This window comes from Festucalex cinctus, chromosome 15 (genome assembly GCF_051991245.1).
Source record: "Festucalex cinctus isolate MCC-2025b chromosome 15, RoL_Fcin_1.0, whole genome shotgun sequence".
Taxonomy (NCBI): Eukaryota; Metazoa; Chordata; class Actinopteri; order Syngnathiformes; family Syngnathidae; genus Festucalex; species Festucalex cinctus.
The window spans coordinates 16,383,811-16,407,054 of record NC_135425.1 but is presented as its reverse complement, the minus strand read 5'-3'; the positions used below and the strand labels follow the sequence as shown (position 1 = coordinate 16,407,054).

The 23,244-nt window shown below is 40.8% G+C and overlaps 1 protein-coding gene across 1 annotated transcript in view; it reads left to right on the top strand.

Moving 5' to 3' along the window:
* Nucleotides 1-8,385: 8,385 nt before the first annotated feature.
* Nucleotides 8,386-23,244, top strand: part of grin3a (glutamate receptor, ionotropic, N-methyl-D-aspartate 3A) — a 50,620-nt gene continuing 35,761 nt past the window's right edge. The window contains exons 1-2 of the mRNA XM_077497689.1: nucleotides 8,386-9,435; nucleotides 17,438-18,156. Of these exons, the coding sequence (XP_077353815.1) occupies nucleotides 8,719-9,435; nucleotides 17,438-18,156 (1,436 nt within the window). The 5' untranslated portion in view covers nucleotides 8,386-8,718. The remainder of the gene's footprint in view (nucleotides 9,436-17,437; nucleotides 18,157-23,244) is intronic.

Sequence of the window (23,244 nt, the reverse complement as noted above, 5' to 3'; positions counted from 1 at the left end):
TTGATCATATAAGATCTGTGTGTGGTTCTTCTCTGCTGACCCATGCTGCGATCAAATGCGCAGATGTGCATCGCATAAGCGCTCTGACCTTGAAGTTTATTCTCATATGCGCCTTCAAGTTTCATCTGGTCATGAGCCCTGACACTGGAGAGGGAAATGAGCCATGGAAGAATTAGGATGGCAGGTGGAAAGGTCAACACAGTCGCTATAAAGCAAAAGGACTCACACAGAGATGGATGACGGGGAACTCAGCAGTCGGAGCCAAGACAAGCAAACTGTTATAGGAAACAGTGGAACCTCTAAATTGGTGCTGGTTTTAGTTTTACTGGCTGCTCACGGACTATGTTTACATACAAGTAATATTCGCATTCGGCCATAATTCCGGTTTCTGAAACATTCGGGATTACCAGTTTACATGTGTGAGCGGACAGAGTTATTCCCATATACCGTATTTTCCACACTATAAGGCACACCTCATTTTATAAGGCGCACCTTCAATGAATGACGTATTTTAAAACTTTTTTCATATATAAGGCACTACAGTAGAGGCTGAGGTTACGTTATGCATCCATTAGATGGTGCTGCGCTAAAGGGAATGTCAACAAAACAGTCAGATAGGTCAGTCAAACTTTATTAATAGATTACAAACCAGCTTTCTGACAACTCCATTCACTCCCAAAATGAATAAACAGCTGTTTTATTATTTTCTCTGAGGTAAAGTATTAGTATTAGCTAGCGAACCAAGACGGCGGGATCTTCTGTGCATGCGCATCACCGATCGTGCAGGGTCACCGATAGCGTCTTGACAGCGAGACCTGTTGCGGCTCAATATTGATCCATATATAAGGCGAACTGGATTATAAGGCGCATGGTCATCTTTTGAAAAAATTGAAGGCTTTTAGGTGCGCCTTATAGTGCGGAAAATACGGTACATATACCGATCGAAACCACGACACACGTCATTATTGAAGTATACGTCATTTCCGCCTTAAAATTTTCTGAAACTTTCATGTCACTCACCACACCCAGTAGTTGGTTTCCTCCTCACTCCAAAAGTGTGTGCTGCGTCGCCTTGGTAAGCCATATTGTTTACCATTTTGTTTAACGTCGTTAGCCAGCCTAACAACCACCACCTTAAGAAAAGTCCCAGATCTCGCCCCGCTAAACAACAAACTTCCAAAAAAACACAACTCACCAACTTGATCGTTTAGATCCCCCGTCAGGTCACAACCTTCCCATCTTGCTCGTACCGTTTCCGTCTCCTACTGTCCGATGCACTGGTACACCATGTCCCCAATCGGAGCCTAGTGTGTGCACCGACACTTCGTTTTTGGTCCACTCTGAATTTACATACGGCAAGTTTGAGCAACTTAGTTTCCGAACAGTCGGAGTGAACCAGTGCGTCTTCGGACCATATTTCCGAACACGGCCCCAGATTCCGTGAATGAGCATGTGCAGAACACAAACCAAAGTTCCGTTCAAAGAAGGTACCCCGATTGCGTTCATATGACCAAATATTATTAGAAATGGGGTAACCCAGGGGTCTTATCCATCAAAAAAAAAAAACATTCTGATTAAGAGGAATAAGAACATATTTGTATTTGTGAGTGTTTACATGGCTTTTCAAAACCCAAATCAAAAACATTATTGACTGCATGTAAACATATCCATTGTCCCTTTTTACAGAAGTTAGGGTCAGTTGTGTTTCAGTTTTGTTTGGGTTAGGTTTTGTTTTATTTTGGTGAGTGTGTTGTGTGTTTCCCCTGTCTCGTTATGTCTGAGTAGGTCCACCTGTGTGTCATTCCCCTTCCCAATGTGTGTTGACCAATCAGGGACCTCTCCCTATTGTGTTCCCCTGGTGTTTCTTGTTAGTGTTTGGTGTTTTTAGGCTGTTGGTTGTGTCTCATCTGTGTGGGATCATTGTCTATGTCAGGGGTCCATGCTAAAGTTGGTGTTTAAGAGTCGGTCAGTTGTTTTCGTCTGTGCCAAGTTGTGTGTTTTAGTCGGTTTACCCTTGTCGCCAAAGTCAAGTTTCACCACGTCGCAAAAGTCTAGTTCTCCATGTCTGGTTAAGTTTCTCCACGTCTGGTTAAGTTTCTCCACGTCTGGTCAAGTTCTCCATGTCTGGTTAAGTTTCTCCACGTCTGGTCAAGTTTCTCCACGTCTGGTTAAGTTTCTCCACGTCTGGTTAAGTTTCTCCACGTCTGGTCAAGTTTCTCCACGTCTGGTTAAGTTTCTCCACGTCTGGTTAAGTTTCTCCACGTCTGGTTAAGTTTCTCCACGTCTGGTCAAGTTTCTCCACGTCTGGTCAAGTTCTCCCTCACGTCCAAGCCAAGTCTGTTCACTTTCAGTCAAGTCATAGCAACCAGTCCGCTCACGTCCCATCTGGTCTTCTACTTGGTTTCCGTTAAAGTTAATCTCATTCCTGTTTGTCTCCCAGCCTGGTTTCTCCGCCTTTGGGTCCATCTCCCCTCAACCACTCGCTCCACCAGTCATGACAGGGTCAAGTGTTTCCTTTTTTTTTTTTTTTTTTTGCAGTGTTTACATTTTTAACACTTGTAAAAGTGTTAAAAAATAAAAAATAAAAAAGTTGACTTGACTTGGTCAAATTACAGCTATATTTTGTGTATAACTGTTAAAATATTTTATTTAAATTGTCTAATAAGCTAAGTCCAAAAAATAGGTTGTGTTCTGCCACAGAGGTCCCAGTATAGACCATGTACAGGGTACAGGAAGAGGGTCGACAACGGAGAAACAGAGTAAAATTTGGTATGTGAGAAAAAGATCACAAGATTAGACAAACAATGTCTACATGTGGACTTACAATAGAATACTGAACCAGAAAAAAAGGTCAGACACCTATTGAGGTCGGGATAAAAGAGGGGTATACCTGCTCTGCAGTGAGATTAAAATGGGTGGCGATAGGATTAAAATGGGTGACCGCTCCACCATAGACAGACGGGGGGAAACCGGAAGTTTTAAAGGATTAACGGGGAAAACAAAGAATAAGGCAGTGAATAGATAAGAGTGACACTGTTTTTGACATCCTTTTTTGTTCCATGTGTAAACTGTCGTTAAACATCCAACTAAGAGTTAAGTAAGGTTTATACTGCTTTTTAAAGCTGTAAACAAAAATAAATAAGTACAATACATTATCTCCTGGATAGTAATCATTGCACTCTTTTTTTACCTTTTCCTACTCGATCATTGTGGCAAAATGATATATGATACGGCAATGCAACGCCTCTTCTACTGTTTGTCCATGACTTCATTGTGAGTGATGAGTCAGTCACTTCCGACAACAAAACACACCCTCACCTAAGTAACCCAGCCAGGGTTGATCAGGCCTTGACTCGTTTTGTGTGGCCTTCAGTATTCCTCATGCTTTTCGAATTATCGCTCGACCTCTTCCGCTATTTCTTTGTGTTCTTTGCAATTGAAGTAACACTCAATATGTCATGATCTGTATTGTTTTGATTAGATTGAATTTTGTCTTGTCAGGTGCCTTTTTTTTTCGTGTCTCGTTATGTTTATGTTTCCACCTGTTCTCGTCAGCCCGGTCCCTTGTTTCTCCCAATCAGCTCTGTCAGAAACTTACCCCGGGTTTTCACCGGTTGCGGTTGCGGTGCGGTTGCAGTGCGGTTGCGGTGCGGTCCGGCGACGCAAGCAATTAGATTCCATTCATTCGAATGGTGCAGTTTACACCGCTTGCGGGTGCGTTGCGTGTCGACTGCGGAAGGCCTGCGGCGTGCCGCAAGCCTTCCGCAAGGATAGCCTATTTTCTATTTTTGCCGGACGCCGCAGCGGTAGGCCTCCGGCAAATGGCAAGCTAGCACAAAACACATCGAGCGGGACAGGAAGACCGAGGCAGTTTCAAAATAAATTTCCGGTTACCTTTCAGAATAAAATACTCGCCAGCTCCTATTTCGCAAGTTTTTCAGCAAAACGTGACGTGGGCGTCGCCGGGCCATGTGCTCATTCACGGTTTAGACACCAGCGAACATGGACGAGGAGAGGTTTATATTGGAGGTGGAAAACCACAAAATAATATATGACACGGCACATCCTTTTTATAAGGACTGTAATGTATTGTGAGTTTGATGTTCGCGATTGCTTGTTGTGCCCGTCTCGCTTGCCGTACTGAGCGGCAGCCGGACGCGGAAGACAGAAATAAAGAGTGGACCCGGACTGACCCGACTCTCGTTATTAATATACTTTACAAGGACAACCAAAAAAAGGATGCTGCATGGAATCTCATATCTTTCTGCTTCTCTGTTGAGCAGACTTTCTGTATGTTTGTCGTTGTGAAATGCCACATGATCGCGCGCGCGCGGTCCCGCGAGACACGTTGGGAAGTGGGCGGCGACGGAGCTGCCGGACCGCAGCTGTGCGGAGCCGGTGTGGATTGACAAAAAAATTGACCCGTCCGGAGCACGCAGTCAAGACGCACCGCACCGCAACCGCACCGCAACCGCATCCAGTGAAAACCCGGGGTTACAGTATGTGTTGTCCAGGTGTTCCTCGTTGTCTCGTCAATTAGCTTGCATTTAGTTCCCTGGATTCTTTCTGTCGAGGTCCTAGTGTTTTTTTTTTATTTTGTATTGTATTTTTGACAATTCTATATATTCTTGTTTTGTAAAAATAACTATATCTATTTATATTATTCATGCTCATCTGTATCAAACACTCCTTCACAGCCCACTACTCAAACCTTGAAACAGTTCTCTGTAAATGCCTGTAAAAAGCGCCTTCATATATGGCCTTCAATCTTTGCAGCAGTCGGCGAGCGGTTCTTTCCGCTTGGTCTTCCTCCCTTCGTAAGCCTCCTCCAGATGGTCTTCAAAGCATTAACGCCGGTGCCAGCAACGTTTGGTTGCTTCCCTCAGCGGCCAGGAGAATGGCTGCCCTTAGGCTGATTTTGACACTCTGACAGAAAACTCTTTCACCGGCAGCAACTGTCAATTGTGGCTGGTTGCCAACATTTCTTATTCAAGGCACCTGTAGCTATCCTTAGCATCACTGAAGCTACGTAGCCTGTACAGTACATTAGGGTAGTAGTAGGAACGCTTGACTGCCACTTTTTACATTTCCGTTTAGTAGATAATGACAAACACTCAGTTTGGTTCTTATGTTCATTGTCAGAGTTCAAAGGTTTTAGATCTAACTGTGGCGAACGTTTTAGAACATTCTCAGTTGTCAGTCAGCCATCGGATGTGAAATGAAAAAGCAACAGGTCTCAAGAATGCATTTATCAAGTTTATGGAACAACGGTGTCAGGTAGCAGACATCAATTTTAACATTGTCAGGAAAAAGGTTGTCATGTTTGATGGAATTGCACCATCGGACTTTAGGCAAATAGGTTTTCCTGTCAAGTCTATTGAATTACACCATCGACCATCAGGCAACTCGGCCTCTGACAAAACTGCATCAGATGAAACTGCTTCTGACAAAATAGCCCCTGGCAAAATGCCGAGAGAAAAATGACCCCAGATAGGGTGGCCAGGTGTCCTGCTATAGGCAGGACAATCCTAATTTTCAGTGACGTGCCCCGATGCATCCTGCTCAACCCTAAGCAGGAAGCTGGTTTGTCCTCCTTTTTAAGGAAAATGAGCCGCGGTGGAGTTTGTGACCCAACATCAGCCCCACTCTACATTTGTCACAACTGGTCTGTGTTGGCCAAGAGTGCCTTCAGTTGAAGATCTCGTATATTAGTTCAATAAATGTAAACAACGGTCCACGTGTGGCTATCTGATTACGTCATATCCTTGCCGTCTTCTTTGACAGCAATAAAAAGGCAGCGAAAACAGCGCAAGCAAAAATGCAAAAACACTGGACATCTTTTAATATTGAACGGCCGAAAGAGCGCAATTTCCTGGCCAAAATCAGTCGAGACTCGTTTCACGGTTTCTGCACACTTTTCCAGTGTGATGCGGACGTCAGCAGTACCCGCAATAAATGAAATCTGCAAAGTCGTTAGCTCTACGTTTGACATTTATTAGAAATGTTTTAAGGCTCTAAAACCCCTCACCACACAGTTTATACACTTTTTTCATTGAGGCATTTACATTTTCTTACATTTCTATCATTTAAACATTCTCAATGTTCAAATCTTCATAACTTATAAAATAGGTACGTTACTGTAAAAAAAAAAAAAAAATGCATGCAAAATTGCACTAAAAATAATCCGCGAAACATCGAAGCCGTGTAAAGTGACCCACGTTATAGCAAGGGTGAGAATGTATTGTACATTTGATTTTCAGCAAAATTGTAGTGTCCCAGTTTTTAGTTTTTGAGGATCTATTCACCCCAATTTTTAAACCACGTACTATAGTGCAAAGTTGTCTTAATTAGTTTAACTGTCGGCAGATTACAGCCATTTACAAGACTCAAATGGAACTACGAGTCCAAACGTAGTAATAGCAGTTCTCAACATCATTCTGGAACAATTTTTTAATGGCTCGTTATGATTGTTGTCTCGTGTAGTGTACATTGATTCAAAAACAATACATTTCTAACGTGTAAAGATCAACTGTATATTTCCACTTTATCTTCTTTATTTTATTTCAGGATCTGGTCCAAAACAAGGAGGTTCTCACTCGGCCCCGTGAGCTCCCTCTGCTTGAGTTGAGCGATTGGATTTAGAGGTTAGATGGTCTGAACAGCGCCTGCAGCAGGGACTTAAAGCGTGACATAACATGTCACTCTCCCCGCCAGACATGACAACCCATTTGACTTTGATGTCCAACGCGTGCACCCATTCGACCTCACCTGTTGCCCCAAAAAGCCACCATTTTGATTTGATTACTTGATGATGACAATAATAATAATAATAATAATAATAATAATAATAATAATAATAATAATAATAATAATAATAATTTATCTCTCTTGCAAATTTGCAAATAATAATTTAGATCAGTGGTGTCCAAACTACGGCCCGGGGGCCATTTGCGGCCCGCCGTCCATTTTTCAGGGGCCCGCGACATATGCTAAAAATGGCATTTGACTCAGTTAAAAGAAATTAACAAAACAAAAATGTGTGGAGATGAGTATCGAAAAACAGGTGCCATTAAATGTTATTTTAGTTAACTAAAACTAATCAAAAAACTAAAATTCAAAAAACAATATTGTTACCGAAATAAAATAAAAACGAAAATGCTTTTTAAAAAAAATGAAAAACTAACTGAAACTACATTTTATGTTTACAGAACTAACTAAAACTAACTAATTATAGAAAACATGTCTGTCGTTTTCGTCTTTGTTAATTAAATTAATGCACAAACCTTTGGGGATTATTTAAAATTTGATTTTTAGTAGATTTATTTTGATATAAACCAAAAAAATGACGTTTGAAAGTAAGTCGCACAGAAGTGACATCAACTAGCAGCAGCCAATAGAAAATCACCTTCAGATGACGTTGCTCCCATGGTGTGTTTTTATTTTTTATTTTTAAATATTGCGCACAAGTAATACACATTTAAAACAAACAAACAAACAAACAAACTAATACTAATACTGAAATGAACAAACTAAACTAAAACTAAGCAACTAATAAAAACTAACTCAAACTATATTAACCCTACTGCCATATTACAAATAAATTGGTTTATATACTGTCGCATTTTTCTAAATATGCAAAAGCACTTTGTACAATTTTTAGGACTAAACACAATTTCTCTTCATAACATTATGTGGCCCTTGCGTCCTTCTGAATTTCTGTATGTGGCCCTCAAATGAAAAAGTTTGGACACCCCTGGTTCAGATAGATAGATAGATAGATAGATCCTTCAACGTTACATATAAGATTTATCAGTATTGTCTTCCATTTTAAGTTAGACCATTCAGAGTTTAGTTTTTTTTTTTTTTTTTGAGGTTGCTGATTAGGTTAATTGCGATTTCTAGAGTTGTATATTACCTAATTTTGTGAAGTATATTGAGCTTCAATTAATCATTATAGCTAATTTGTGTGCTTCAGCCCCCCCTGCAGAAAGGAAGAACATGCAGGTGTCCCAATACTTTTGTTCATAATATTTTCCGACTATTCTCTGACACTAGTGGGGTGTAGGGGGTTGGGGGTAAAGCCAGTAGAGGGTTAAACCTCCTTGCAAGGAGAGCCAACCCACTGCGCTCTCGTGTCGGCACCAGTGTCATTATTTGACGTGTTCTCGAACCTGTCAACACGCGCTCTGCAAAGTGGAAACTGTGTTTTTTTTTTGATACGTTTTAATACCTGTTGAAGCGCCTGCGCTTTGGATGATCATGGGCTATTTTTCGTTCGATGCCAATAAGCCGAAAGGGGGCTTCCACTCTTTTGGATTATGTTTATTAATGCGCAGTGGACATATTTTGTCTTCAAATTCCTCCTCTTTCTCCTGCGTGTTTTCCCTCGCGTCTGTGTGAAGATGTTATTTGATGGCACAACCTGTTCGCTCGCCTTAAGGCTTGAATGATGTCAATCTTTTGAGATGAAAAACGGCACTTTGGGGGATATTTGCTTGGCTGCGCGCGGCTCCCGCCTGTTGTTTGAGTCTGTTGAGGAACGCGCAACTTTGCCGGGAGCTGGACGCGGAACCGGAGCTGGATCCGGGGCCGCGGTTGGCCTGAGCGTCTCACGAGGGCCACATTGTGGGGCCCGGGAGGGCCACCAAAGGAGCGGACGCTGTATTGGGCCGAGCTGCGGCCAAAGCGGGCGTCCGGTCAAGCTGTGGTTTGGAGACGATGAAGATGGGGCTGATGGATGCTACCGGCTCCTCTCTGTGTTTACTTATGTGCGCAATAGTCTTTTCCCCGCCGTGCTCTCACTCGCACCCGCAGCCGTGCCAGGTTCTAAAGCGCATCGGCCACACGGTTCGGGTGGGGGTTCTACATGTGCATCCTCGCTTGCTCCCCGACACCAGCAGTTCTGATGTCTGGAATAACGCGGGGGGTCCACCGGAGACCAGAGACGGGCGCGCGCATGGGGGCAAGCAGCTCCCCAAAAGTGCCGGCTCGCAGTTCGGAAGCCTCCGGAGCAGAGGTTCCGCTTCCAGCCAGCGGGGTGGGAGTCGGGGTAAAATCCACTCACGGCAGCGGGAAGAGAACACGTCGTGGGATAATCGTTTATTCGCACCCAGGGAGTCCGTCCTGCTCGCGGTGGAGGCTGTGAACCGAGCCGGGATCCTTCCATTCAATTTGTCCCTGGAGCTCGTCATGGCCGTTGGTTCGGGACTCGGCGAGCTCCCCGCCTTCTCTTTCACCTCCCCCGGCAGCCCCGAGGAGGAGGACCCACTGTCCTTTGTGGAGAGCGTGTGTCACACGGTGGTCGTGCAGGGGGTCTCCGCCATGGTGTCCTTCCCGCGAAATCGGGACGAGTTTGTCAAGTTGGAGTTCGTGTCTCAAGCTCTTCGGGTGCCGGTCCTCAGCGTTCTTCCCAGAGAGTTGAAGCGCCAAAGTGAGGTAATAAATTAGGGATGTGACTTCATACCACATTATTCCCCTTACGAATATTCAACTCTTGAATAATCACTGATACCAAGTACCGATACTACTCGTACTTTTGAAGTTTTCAAAAATATATAAGGAAAAAACAATGACAGATAATTTTAACGAAAGACCTATTTATTCCAATAGAGCATTTTTTTTTCTATTCTTCTATTTTCTCATTTCTAAAGCCACAGATACCGATACTAAAAGTAGTGTTGTTCCGATGCCGTTTTTTGGCCCCCAATACCGATACCGATACCCAGCTTTGCAGTATTGGCCGATACCAATACTTAAGTTTGTTTTTTTTTCCTCAACATGAAAAAGCTGTCCTGCTATTGGTTCAGAGCATTCAAGGGCCAATAGGATATCTTAGATCGCCATGCAGTGAACATGTCACATACCAGTGAATGTCGTGCACCAGCAAGACACAAGATGCTGCATCCAAAGTCCTATATTAGCATTGGAATTAATGGTATCGGCATCTTACTTGTGAGTAGTTACCGATACCACTGTTTTAATGCAGTATCGGCACCTCTGCCGATACCAGTATCGGTATCGGAACAACACTAACTAAAAGGCTTGGTATTGATATTCACCCATCCCTGAAAAAAAATAATAAAAAAATAAAGTTCCTGCCGTTATTTAACATGTCTCTGAAACTGTATTGTGGAAGATAAGTTACTCCCTATGAAAAAAAAAATAGTCCATTATTCGCTTTAGATCACATTTACATGATCAATAGTCTCAAATGGGTGGTCCATACTCCACACCGGTACACGTTACCCATGACATTTCTGCTTCTATAACAGATTATTTTAGGTAATGGGATTTTATGCCATTTCAGATTGCAATGGTAATGGTAGTGTGAAGTGGTTAACACATCTGGCTCATCTCGTTGAGGTTCGAAAATCAGGCTGTGGCCTTCCTGTGACATGTTGAATTCAGGGCTCCAGACTGCCCCTAAAATGGTACCATTTTTCTCCTAAAATTTGAGGCAGTGCAACCAGTAAATTTGGTACTTTTTAGAACATAATTTCATTCATTCATTCATTCATTCATTCATTCATGTTGCTGATAAACTTCTGCTCCACACTTCAGCCCATTTCCAAGGAATATCATGAAAATGAGTGGGTTGAATATTTACTTTGCCAGTTAATTTACAGTATGTGCCCCTAAATCTTACTACTGTACTACTAAGGGGCTTAAAATTTCAGGTTTTTGGGCCACTGCATTCCTTGTAAATAAAAAAAGAAAAAAAAGACACTACGGCCCTGTGACTTTATCGTCCCTGTGTGAGTTTTCCGGCTTCATTCTACATTCCAAAAACATGCATGTTAAGTTCATTGAACACTAAAGTGTGAGTTCTTGTATTGAGTAGATACCCATCATGCCTTGTGTTTGACTGGCAATCTCGGGTGTATGCTGCCTCTTGCACTTAGCTGGGTTAGGCTCCAGCTCACAGGTGGATATGGAGTACAGTATAAGAAATGGATGCTATAAAATTTCACTGCATCATACTGAAAGGTGTTCCTAATATTGCTGCCTTGTCATGTAGAGCTAAATAAAAGTAGGTCCTCACCAATGAAAGCACTATCACAAATCACACACATAAATAGTGTCAGAAGCACTGTGGACTTGTGGTCAGCATAACTGCCTTACAGTCAGAAGGTTCGGGGAGTGAGTCTTGGCTCAGGTCTCCGTTCCAAAAAGATGAAATAAGGTTCATTATTTGTGGACTTCAAATTGTCCTTATAATAAAAGGGACTGAGGAGCCATGCATATTTCATTTAACCATGTATCACATATCGGTGTGAGGGTTGTCTGTGTTTCCATAAATGATTGAAGGTGATCACCCAGCAGCCAATGATTCCACAGTTGTGCTATTATCAAGCTGCCAAGTCTATGGAGGATGAATACATGCACGCTTACATACATCATACAGACTGTAATGTAGCCCCAGGATGCACTTTCATCCGCACTATTGATCTTTTACCATCCGTCTCAGGGATGCGTTTAACAATTACATGATTTGTGTATATTACAAAGATAATGGAGTTATTATGGTCAGTGATTAGCACATTAGTTTCTTTGTATATTTATGTATTTTTGCAGGCTTGTGATATTTCATCCAAGACTATTAATCACATAGCCCGACGATTAATCATAGCACTGACAGCTGACTCAGCTTAAGTCACAACATTGGCACTTTGACAGATTCATTAACAAATACTATTTTAATAAATATGCCATGTAGCCTCTGCAAATAATAACATGCAACACCATAAGCAAACGAGCTAACAATTAACATCTACTGTAAGTGGCGGTAGTGTTACCCTTTAAGCAATAGATATCTCAGCACGAAAGTGTAGCAACACAGTAGACAGGTTTTATAACAATACTCACAGGAATACTGTATATTCTTTATCCTCTGCAAAGAATACTATTGCCGTAATTCTGTTTAATTATGTCATTCCTGTCGTATATAAGTGCAATTATAGTGACCTTGTGGTCATTAATGATCACATTTTATTTTATTTTTATTTATAACAATTAGGGTAGCAGATTTCTTGTCTATGTGGTTCAAACCAAGATGAATTCAAGCAAATAAAACATAACAAATCACTTTTTTTTTCTATTTTGTTTGTAATGAAAGATGGAAATAAGGCTGAATATTTGAATGAATAATTACTCCAAATAACGTCTGTATTTCACCACAATGGCTGCGGAGTATGGAGACTTGTTTAAAAAAAATGATGGGCATGCCATTAAATTACCAATTGTCACATTTTGTTTAAATTTCTCTCATTTGGCAAACCTCTCGTCTGGAAAAGTGGGAATATTATCTCCTTGCGCAGAGACTGATAAAACTGTTGCAAATATGATTAGGTTATCACTGTCTTTAGAGAATTATGAAGAGACTGATTTGAAGCATCCTCAATTTTTTTGGTCACTTTACTTCATTTGAAAGGTGAACTTCAAGTCAAATGCACATCAGGTTTTAAATTTTTTGCTATTAAAATCTATATAAAGTCTAACTTAATCACTTGATTGATAAATTAATTAACAGTAACATGATCTGCCATCCTCACTTAGACACATAATCCAAATTGATTTATTACTACTCGATGCACACTCTTAAATTGCACCGACAGGAGCGTCATTGTACATCACCAGGAATGTTTTTGATATTCCGTGCACACTACTCAAAATAGAACACACATGCATGCACTGACACACACATGCAGTGGATGAAGGCTTCCGGGACAATTGCCACTTTCAGGAACAAAAGTGTCTGTTTCTGTCTTTTTTCCCCCCCCCCACTCCCACACTTGAGACAGGAAAGCATAGAGTGGGCACAATGGATGAATTGATGGATGGACGGAATATGGTGAGATTAATCAATGGAACAATGAATTGTAAGTGATGGATGGATGGATGGATGGACAGATCTGTTTATGGTAGGTGGATAGTCTATTCATTCATCCATTGATCAATCTAGCCTTTGCATGAGCCATTCATGCAGTAAATAATGTTGTCAAACGTCTATTTACTGTATCCTGTGATTCATCTAAGCCAGTGATAATTTTGCCAGTGATTTGTCCTGTCATCAATTCATCCATACAGTCATCCAGTGCTATGCCTAAGGGTCAATGTCAAGAGAGCTGCCAGTGTATAGATGATGGATGGACAATAGAATTGAAAATGGATCACCGGACACCAGGTGCAGACTGTAAAGTTGTGTGGATGTATGATGGCTGGACAATAGATGGATCTGTAGTGTCAATGGGAAGCAGATTAATTGTGGGAATTCTGGAAAAATGTTGTTTCCAACCTTTATTCTTATTATAGCATTTTATTCTCCTCACTGTTTTTTGCCATGAATCGGTATATACTGACATATTCACTACAATTACATAAAATGTAACAGATTCTTCTACGGCAGCAATGGTTCTGCGGTTAGAAAAACCGCTTGCCACTATGGAGGTGCTGGGTTCAAACCCCGCTTGGACAACTCTTCAGCTAGTGCAGCGGAGCTTTGACTGGTAAACAGGAAGTGGTGGTTCGAATCCCACCTTAGACAGACTGCAGTTCAAAGGTTCTTTTTTATTCATTTAACTTTCAACTACAATTAATTGTGTAATTTCCACATAATTTATCTTTCAATTACATAATCATTCATCTTAGCGTTCATCTATTAGCATTCTGCAGCTATTCAGCATTCCCACGCAATTACTCCAGAAATTGCACTTTGTCTAGTGGATTGATAGTATACTGCCGGTGAATGATGGTCAAAATGGATAAAATGGGTAGGAGGGTAAATGCATGTATCATTAGATGGTTGATTGGTGACTTGATGATGGATGGATGAATTGGTTGATAGATTGATTGCCCGTAGGAAAATACTTGAATGATAAGTGACTGGTCATAGATTGGTAGATACAAAGTAGATTTGTAGGTAAAATATGACAGGATAACAATAGATAAGAAGATGAATGAAGCTTACTGTTGATGAAAGAAATTTGATGGAAAGATGGACTGGTTTGATGGACGGATGCAGGAATAATAGATGAATGGATGATGCCTGGATAGTAGATTGATACACGTGGACGACTGATAGGGAGGAATGAGCGACATTTCTAGCAGTTTCTTACACTTCTGATTCAGTGCAAACTGCAAGGACATCTTTTAAATGTTCTGATCTCGGGAGCCAGTAGTAAAATAACCTCAGGAGGAAGAAAGGATTAACTAGTTCAAGTGTTTGTTATTGTGAAAACAGCTTCAGTCTAACAATGATGCCCTTAATCAAGCCAGCGAAAATTAACTGGTACATAACATCTGGGTCATATCGCAAGCCAGTAAGACATCAGTTCTTTTTAGTTGTCAATCCTTCAGAAAATAACGGAGAGCCCAAACACAAGAGTCAGTCCCCCTAGAAAAGTTCATCTCTCATCCCTTCACCTTTTTAAATGTAGTAAGAAAAAAAAATGTTTTGATACTTGTCAAGCAGCAAGCCTTACGAAACCGAATTTAATCATCCGTGACACTTTCAGCAACTAATCATCTAATGTGGGGACGATCACTCCAAATAATTAGTGGTTTGATTTGTCAGCTGGCTTGTGGTAATGACAGTTCCTTCAGTGCGGCAATGGATGCAACATTCCTCTCACGTCACTTCACAGCTGATGGATGCACTGTATGAAAATTGAGGGAAGATAGCTCAGTGACAACACAGTTGGGATTCTTACACGCATCCCATACGAAGATGTTAACAGGTATCTGCACTGCAGGGCTTTTCTTCCTCCCCTCCCCATCTTCTTTTCATGACGTCAACAGGTTTAGACGCTTACAAAACAATGAGGACTGAATTCGAACCCTGCATCTATAGGGAAGATCGGTTCCAGTCTTATGCCCAAATGAATTGTTTATCTTAAAACAGTTCTTCTAATCAGGGTACAGCTTATTTAATGGCTGTAACTGATGCTCATATTGGCACAGTCATCCATCTCCATATGTACAGAAAGCAGATGAAGAATCATTACATGCATATGGAGTGACTAATGTGATTAAAAGCTTTGGGTGGCTCTGATAGATTTTTGCTTCACAGGTTGCGTAAAGTCTATTAACACTAAAGTATATACGGCGCGGGGGGAATCTTCTAAATCTAAATAATTTTCTACCCCAAATTGTTGGGTACGTCCCAAAATATTTCTCTGGTGCTGTGGTTTCTTGTTTATCAAATTAGAAGCACAAGATGGGGCTAGCAACAGGTGAATTTCTGATAAAGTAGGTCATATTTATTCATTTTGAGAAAACTGACTTTTATTTTTTATTTTTTAACAGATAACAGATAAATACTGTATGCGAACCAAGGTTATTTTATTAATGTAAATGAACTAAAACAAAAATAAAAAATAACATTAAGTGAACTAAATAAAATGAAAACAAAAACTAAGTGAAACTAGATTTTACATTTACAAAATAAAGCTGACTAATTCTAGCGAAAATATCCTTTGTTTTCATCTTTGGTAGTTAACTTGATTTTAAATGTGATTTTAAACGTGTTTATTGTGGGAATGCTGAAGCATTCTCACATATGTTATTGTGATTTGTATTCTCCACACTTTTTTGCGATAACTCCCACATAATACTTAAATACATAATACTGATTTACACTGTTCAAATTTCAACTTGCTTCAAAAATTCACGGGTAATATATCGTCTGATTCCACATTACTTACAGTATCCGCACAATTTAATGTTAAATATCGTTTCCCCATTTATTTTCAATGGGATAGACAGTGAACTATTTTCACGCCCACTTTCATACATACAACTTTTCATTGTTACCAGGTGTTTGACACTGCTCGTTGGCACAGTTGGTAAAGTGCATTGTCCAGTAACCAGGAGGTCATCATTTCATAATTTATCTCTCAATGTACTTCATAAGCATTCCACATGCATTCAAATCTTAGCATTCAGCTTTCAGCATTCCCACGCAATTTCTCCAGAAATTGCACTTAGTCTAGTTTAAGTATAAGTGTGTCACACAGAAGTGATGTCATCTAGCAGCAGCTGCCAATAAAAAAGCGCCATTCCAAATGACATCGCTCCAAGGCAACGATTTTGTATGTCTGGTCCAAACACTGATGAATGGACTATCAATAGGCCAGAGGGCAGCCATCTTACGTTGCCACTGTTACCAACAACTTCTGTTTGCAGTGTGTGTTATGCCAGGATCACTTTATGGAGTAATGGTCCATTCATCCATCCATCCATCCATTGTCTGAACCGCTGACTGACAGATGTTTAGGTTTACATTTCACAGCGATTTTTCTTCTTGATGGCCTTTGCTTTCATTTCATTGTTGATGTTTCTAACAACATGATGCAAATAAAACCTTTGAGTAGAACTGAAAGAGTTATACCTTACAGATACATTTTAAAATCAAATTCTTACCGATGACATTTGCATATAGTGCAGACGTTGTGGTACAACCATATGCCAAAACGGTGGCATTTTTGCCATAGAGGCAGAAAATAATGTGAAAACACTGCGGCAAAATCAATGTATTGGAGTTAGGCGGGTTTAGTGAGTGGCAGTGTAAGATGGCCACCCAAAGCCACCCTGACAACTAGTTCAAATTAAATGTAAAAATCAAAACAAAATAAAAACTAACTAATTTGAACAATATTCTCAATAGATCCCTTCTTCAGTTTTTTTTTGCTTTTCCATAAATACATGTAGTGTAACTTGTGATGTGAGTAATGATATTCATGGGAGAAGGTAAGTGGAGGTTGAAAATCCATTCTCTTCACCTCTGTGTCTGGTCTCGAGGAACAAATTGAATTCAAAGTGGGAAAGTCATTCCAATGCTGGATTCATTACCCATTTTTTATTTCCTCTTCCACTTCACTCCATCTGTTTTTGATGCCTTATCTTCCACCCATCGCTCGCCATCCCATCCTATACTGTTACATTCGCCCGTCACTTTCCATATTTTCCCTTTATCTAATTATGTTTTATTTCTTCCTTTGTTTCTCGCAGCCCTCCCCAATGTCTTTTGCATCTTCTTGCCCTCTGTGAAATCCAAACCACCCCCTAACAACATTTTATCTGCCTCATTAACATTTGTTTATCACTGCTGTCATCTTAATGTTGTCATTTATCTATCCATCCGTCCGTTTTCTTAACCGCTTATTTCTCACAAGGGTCGCCGGGGTGCTGGAGCCTATCCCAACCGGCTTCGGGTAGTAGGCGGGGTACACCCTGACCAGGTTGCCAGCCAATTGCAGTGTTGTCAATTACATTCTTTGCATTCATTCCTTATCTTTCCATTAATTTTCAAAATCTCCCTTTTCTTCCCATTGAAACCAAGCTTAGCCTCACATGCACCTCCAATAACACATTGGATGACTTTTATTTTTTTCTCTCCGCCTGCTAATTCATCTCTACTTACGTCTTTCTCTTTTATCAGAATCCGCTTCATTTCCAAATGGCCATGCGGACAGTGGAAGCCCCAGCGCCGCATCTTCTCTACTCACTTTTGATGATGAATGGCTGGTGGGACATAAGCGTGTTGCTCTGCCAGGAGTGGGACATAAGTGAATTTATTTTCCTCATCAAAAATAACAGCCGTTTCCACCTGGGCGCTCTTGTCAACTTGACAACTTCAAGCTCTGCATTGCCTTCGTCTTCTTTACCAAACTCAGGAGGCGCGTTAAGTGTCTCAACGGGAGCGGAGTTGTCATCATCAACATTTTCCCACCATTTGTCTTCATCCGCTTCGGCTTCCTCCGCCAAAGCGGACCAACAGCAAGCTCTCATGCGGCAGTTGGAGGGCCTGAGAGAGCCTTCATCCACGGTTGGAGTGGTGACATTCGGGTGCGAGATTCGCGAGATGCGTCGCTTATGGGCGACGGCCACTCGGATGACGCTTCCAGAATTCCATTGGATCTTAGGGGACGGCCAGAATGTGGCTGAGTTGAGAACAGAGGGATTACCCCTTGGACTTTTGGCTCACGGGGTTATGGCGTCACCTTCTCTGGATCACTATGTCCAAGACTCATTGGAGCTGCTGGCACGAGCTATTGGAAGTGCAGCCCAGGAAAATCCAGCCCTGGCGCTCATTCCTGGAACTACAAATTGTATGGATGTACAGCAAAGCAACGGAAGCTCAGGGGAATACTTGGCAAGGTAAGGATTTGTATTTTTACCCCCTTTTTTATGAGATCGAATTTAATGACCATGTATAGAATGAATGAATGTGAATAAAACGGGACTCGGTATAGACCCCTGGGGATGCCCATTTTGGATAAACAAGGGGTATGAACAAACACCATCAACCTAAACTCTTTGTCCTTTCCACTCTGTTTGGTGTGGATCAGTGGGAGAGTGGTTGTCTTGCAACCCAGAGGGGTTAGATCCCGTGCCATTGTCACCACACCGAAGTATCCTTGAGCAAGATATTGAACCCCGAGTTGCTCGTGATGCTGTGTCATCAGTAGGTGAAGTGAGTAGTCGAACGTAAAGGGCTTATTGTACTCAAGTAGTTATTGTACCAAAACATTTTGTTACTCTTTTGACCATTTAAGACTGAATTAATGACACCTCTGCTGGTTGCAGTCAAGTAGTGCACTCCAATTTAAATCAATAGCTTCAAGATATGCTTCATCACAATCGATTCTCTACAGCCAATTCAGTTGATCAATTATGCCATTTATTTATAGACAAGATCAGATCTATTCACCTCTCCTGGCATGTTGGCCGAGCCCCTTGTTTCTTGGCAGAGTTTGGGAAAGTACACTTATATGTGCCCTGAAGCCCAAACACAGAATCTGACAGCCACACCCACCAGGCTGTTCGAATGCCAAACTAGGGCTGCCGGTGCCCCTGGACAGAAAGCTGGCAGGAACAGGAAGTTATGGAAATGACTCCTCCCAAAACCAGCCCTTTAGGGGTCATTAAACAACTTTATTTATGTACTGTAATTGAATCACTGCTATATGTTACATTTAATATATGTGTAAGGAAGAAAGATCATTAGAGCCATCTGGTCCTCCACACTTGTGTCTTTAGTCACCTGTTATTAATATATTTGGATTAATAGAAAAATATATAATAAACCTGCAAAAACATTTTAATGTGCTGTTGTTTAATTTAACAAGACATTCGAAACAGAGTTGTCTCTCTGTCTTGATGGTAAAAAAAAAAAAAAAAAAAAAAAAAAACAGAACATAATTACCATTCATTGTCTTTGAAGTAATTACTCTAGCTATTCCGTTTCCACTAACTAGACTTGATCAAATTCTAAATCTTGCTATTTAGTGCCTGGCAGTGGTCTACTGTAGCTGCTTTGGGTTGTTTACACTTTTTTGCTGCTTTCTTTTGTTGGAAGAAGACTCGGATGAGGGGCTAATGGGAACCATTACATTCTGGGACGAGAGCTGTTCAGTGGAGGCAATAAAAAGCCAAATACATCAGCCTAGGCTGTCCAAGTGTCGATTTTTTCTTAGTGGCAGGTAGAAACAAATACAATGAAACTTCAATTTGAGCACAGTTCATGATGCTGGTTGAACTCGTCATGCTTTCACTCCTTGCCATCATTGGTTCCTGTGATGGTATCAAATAAATTTTGAATATCACGTTTATCGACATCTATCTTTTAACACAGAAATCTGCAAAGGCTTGTTTATGCCCACGGATACTCCACATTAGAACACACTTTACGCATACATTAACTGCATAAATATGTTAAATCATTTGGCGCTAATCTGCACCACTCAACTTTAGATCACTTTGATGAGAAGGTGAAGCTGCTGCATTACAATTTCAGTGTCTTTTTCCTGCTGAGATTCACCTTAAAATGACTGAATCAGCAGAATGATCATCTCAGGGAAAAAAAGACTGGGGAATTAGGCTTGTATTAACATTACTCTGGTTGTAGCATCTTATGAATTATTGATTAGCTTCTCTTTGATTTACATATCAGTAGACAAAGAAAAGGCAGGTTGAGTAGAGCCCTGTCCGGGATGGCACCTGAAGAGTTAACGTTGAACACCCCTACTACTACTACTACTATGATTATCAGGACAACTTCGGTCTATAAATTACTGATCCAGAATTCAATCCTGAGTGCATTAAAGATATAATAAAGTAATATAAACTCAGCAGGGCTCTGAGATCTGCAGACTCAGGTCAAATATGTATGCCCAGAGTTTAAAGCAAACATGGTTAAGCAGCATTTTAGTGTTATGCTGTACACAAACAAAAAAAACAAAAAAAGCTGCCAACAGAAGTGGTCTTTTTCTTGCACAGCACATTCTTTTAGTAAACTATCTTTTATTGTTTTTAAATGTCTAGGATTTTCTTGTTTAGTTTGATAAATTCTTTTAAATGCACTTCTGGTTGTCACGTTGGGGGGGCGTTGGAGGCAGGACCCAAATGCAGGGGGCAACAAAAACAGGGCAAGGCAGGGATGCAAGCAAAAAAGGGGATTTAATTAACAAAAAATGTAAACAAGGTACAATGGAAAAATACAAATTAACAAGGTCAAAAACAAACTAATGACGAAAACACGAGGGCAACAAGGCATGGCATGGACAACATGGGAAAACAGCAACAACAACAATGACTCAACCAGAACTGAAAGAAAGCAGGGTAACTAAATACACATGGTAACGAGAAAACAACAGACACCTGGGCAAGATACAAGAGGCTTGGGGAGCTGATTGGTCAACACAGTGGGAAGGGAAGACACACTCAGGTGGACGTGTTTAGACATAACGGGACAAGGGAAGAGACAAGGAATACATGACAAACAACCAAAAAACACCAAAAGAAAACAAACCCCCACAAACCCCAAACATGACACTGGTTGTGGAAGGCACATTGAGGTACCTTGTGTATGAAACGTGCTAGATAAATAAAACTGCCTTGCCTACTACTACTACTACTACTAATAATAATAATAATAATATTAATAATATTTTTTGATGAAATTGGGATTTAGAAAGCAAGATCATGTAAGATTGTTATAAGTATAAGGATTTATTTTCTCCATTTTAAAAAATCAATTTTAAAATGTACAATAAGCCCTTGTAGTAGCCTTTACCTGCATTGTGTTTAATCTGTAGCCCACACACGATGGAGTGCAAAAAATGGTAACACTTCTGTGCTCCGGCTTAGTTGCCTTGCATTTACTTTTTCCATGGTGGGACTTGAACCGTGACCTCGCTGTTTCAAAGCCAAATTCCTCATAGATGAGCTATTGGCACCCTATGATGAGGAACATGTCAACATACGAACTGAAATTTGCAGGGGTTCCGTCTGCAAATTTTGGTTTGGCGTTTGGAGTGCTTAAGACACCTTGAATACCTTTCTGTATGCTTGTTTTCTCAGATAGAAGAGTCGGGATTGTGTCTTCATGTCGTCACGCTTGCAACGGGGGGGGGGGGGGCTTTTTTTTGGGCATCATGGCAGGAAAAGGTATCAGGTGTTCCAGAGGGTGGGTGAGGTGACCCGAAGGGAACTGTTGACACCACACTCATGTTGAAACGAGATAGTGTGTGACAGATGAGCAGCAAAGAGGCTTTGACTGCTTTCAAGCTAGATACAAAAAAGTCACTTTCAGGAGCGGAAAAAGGGGGATAACTGTAAGTAAAATATTGAAGGTGCAAGCAGGGATGAAAAGCCTCGCTCACTTTTTTTTGTGGCAAATCGTTGAAATTCGTGATGCACGATAATATTGGTGGCCGATAATTATCGGCACTTATCGACCATTTTGACGTCAAACAGATAAAGCAGATAATAGAGAAATCTGCCAATAATTATCGGCAATTTGATTTCATACAGATAAACCAGATAATAGAGAAATCTGCCGATAATTATCGGCAATTTGATTTCATACAGATAAACCAGATAATAGAGAAATCTGCCGATAATTATCGGCAATTTGATTTCATACAGATAAACCAGATAATAAAGAAATCCATCAATAATTATAGACATGCCACGTTGGTCCCTCTGTTGTTTGTGGCTCATATCAATAAAATTCAGCTTCATGAAACATTGTGCAAAGTGTATACAATGTTTCAATGTATTTGTTAGACTTATAGTAGCACTTGAAAGCATATTTGTATTCAAATTAATTTTGCAAACAATTATCGGCTTACTTATTGGTTATCGACATCGGCACCTCTAAATTATTGGTTCATCGGTATCGGTTGAAAATAGGATTATCGTGCATCCCTAGTTGAAATGATCAACAAACCATTGTTCATCTGTCGAGGTCAGGATACTTGCTCAAGTAGGAGGATTCACCCAAAATGTTAGCTTCTAAGCTAATTGACTGACCTACAATGTTCAATTTACAGTGTTCAATTTTAATTCAAGGTGGTGTTATCGAGCGGTACGGTATGTCGTGTTCCGGAATAATGATCACATTTTCAGTTATGTTGAGCCTCCCTCACCTCACCTCCCCAAAAATGATTCATTTGTTGGAACGCAGCGATTCCAAGAACACCGCCTGGCACTCAGGCCTTAATAAGCACCAATATGCAAATGTACAGTCACAAGCCGACCAGAATGAAAGAAAACACAATGGAGATTCATGGTCCACCAATTTGGCTGTGACTGATGATGTCTGGTCAACTTCCCGTGGCCCATTTATTAGTGTCACGTCCTTCGGAAAAATAATTCAGCTTGTGCCTGCAATATTTTCCCCTGATACAAAAAGACTAATGTAGTAGAAGGAAGGTTTAAAGTCACAGTTGAAGCCGCAGCCAACATAAATAATGTACGAAGATAAGTGTGGATTAAAAGTAAGAACTGTAAAATTGAGCTAAAACGCACTTTATAGAAGCTCCGATAAGGAGAAGTCAATCAATTAATAAGCTTGGTTGTATAAGAGGGAGACGAGATAGAGACAAAGATACATTTGGGGATGATGTTGATTCTCTGGAAATCAGATATACAATTTGTCTTGCATTTGCAAGGACAACTGCGTAGTCAAGTGAAAGTTGGTTTAAGGATATTTCCATACTCTAGTTGCATTTAGCCTTGCCGCTACTGCAGTTTATTACATAATCTCAGTGCTATATCTCACAGTATGTCAGCAATGATAACATCACAACAACAAGTGGCTCCGTTTTTTATTTATTTATTTTAGTTTGCTCCCATTTGTGACTCGCACTCCACTCTTTCGGTTTTACCTTCACGGGCTTTGAGCAGGAAGCGTTATAAAGTCTTCAAAGAGACGCCACTTTATACTACCTTCTATTTACC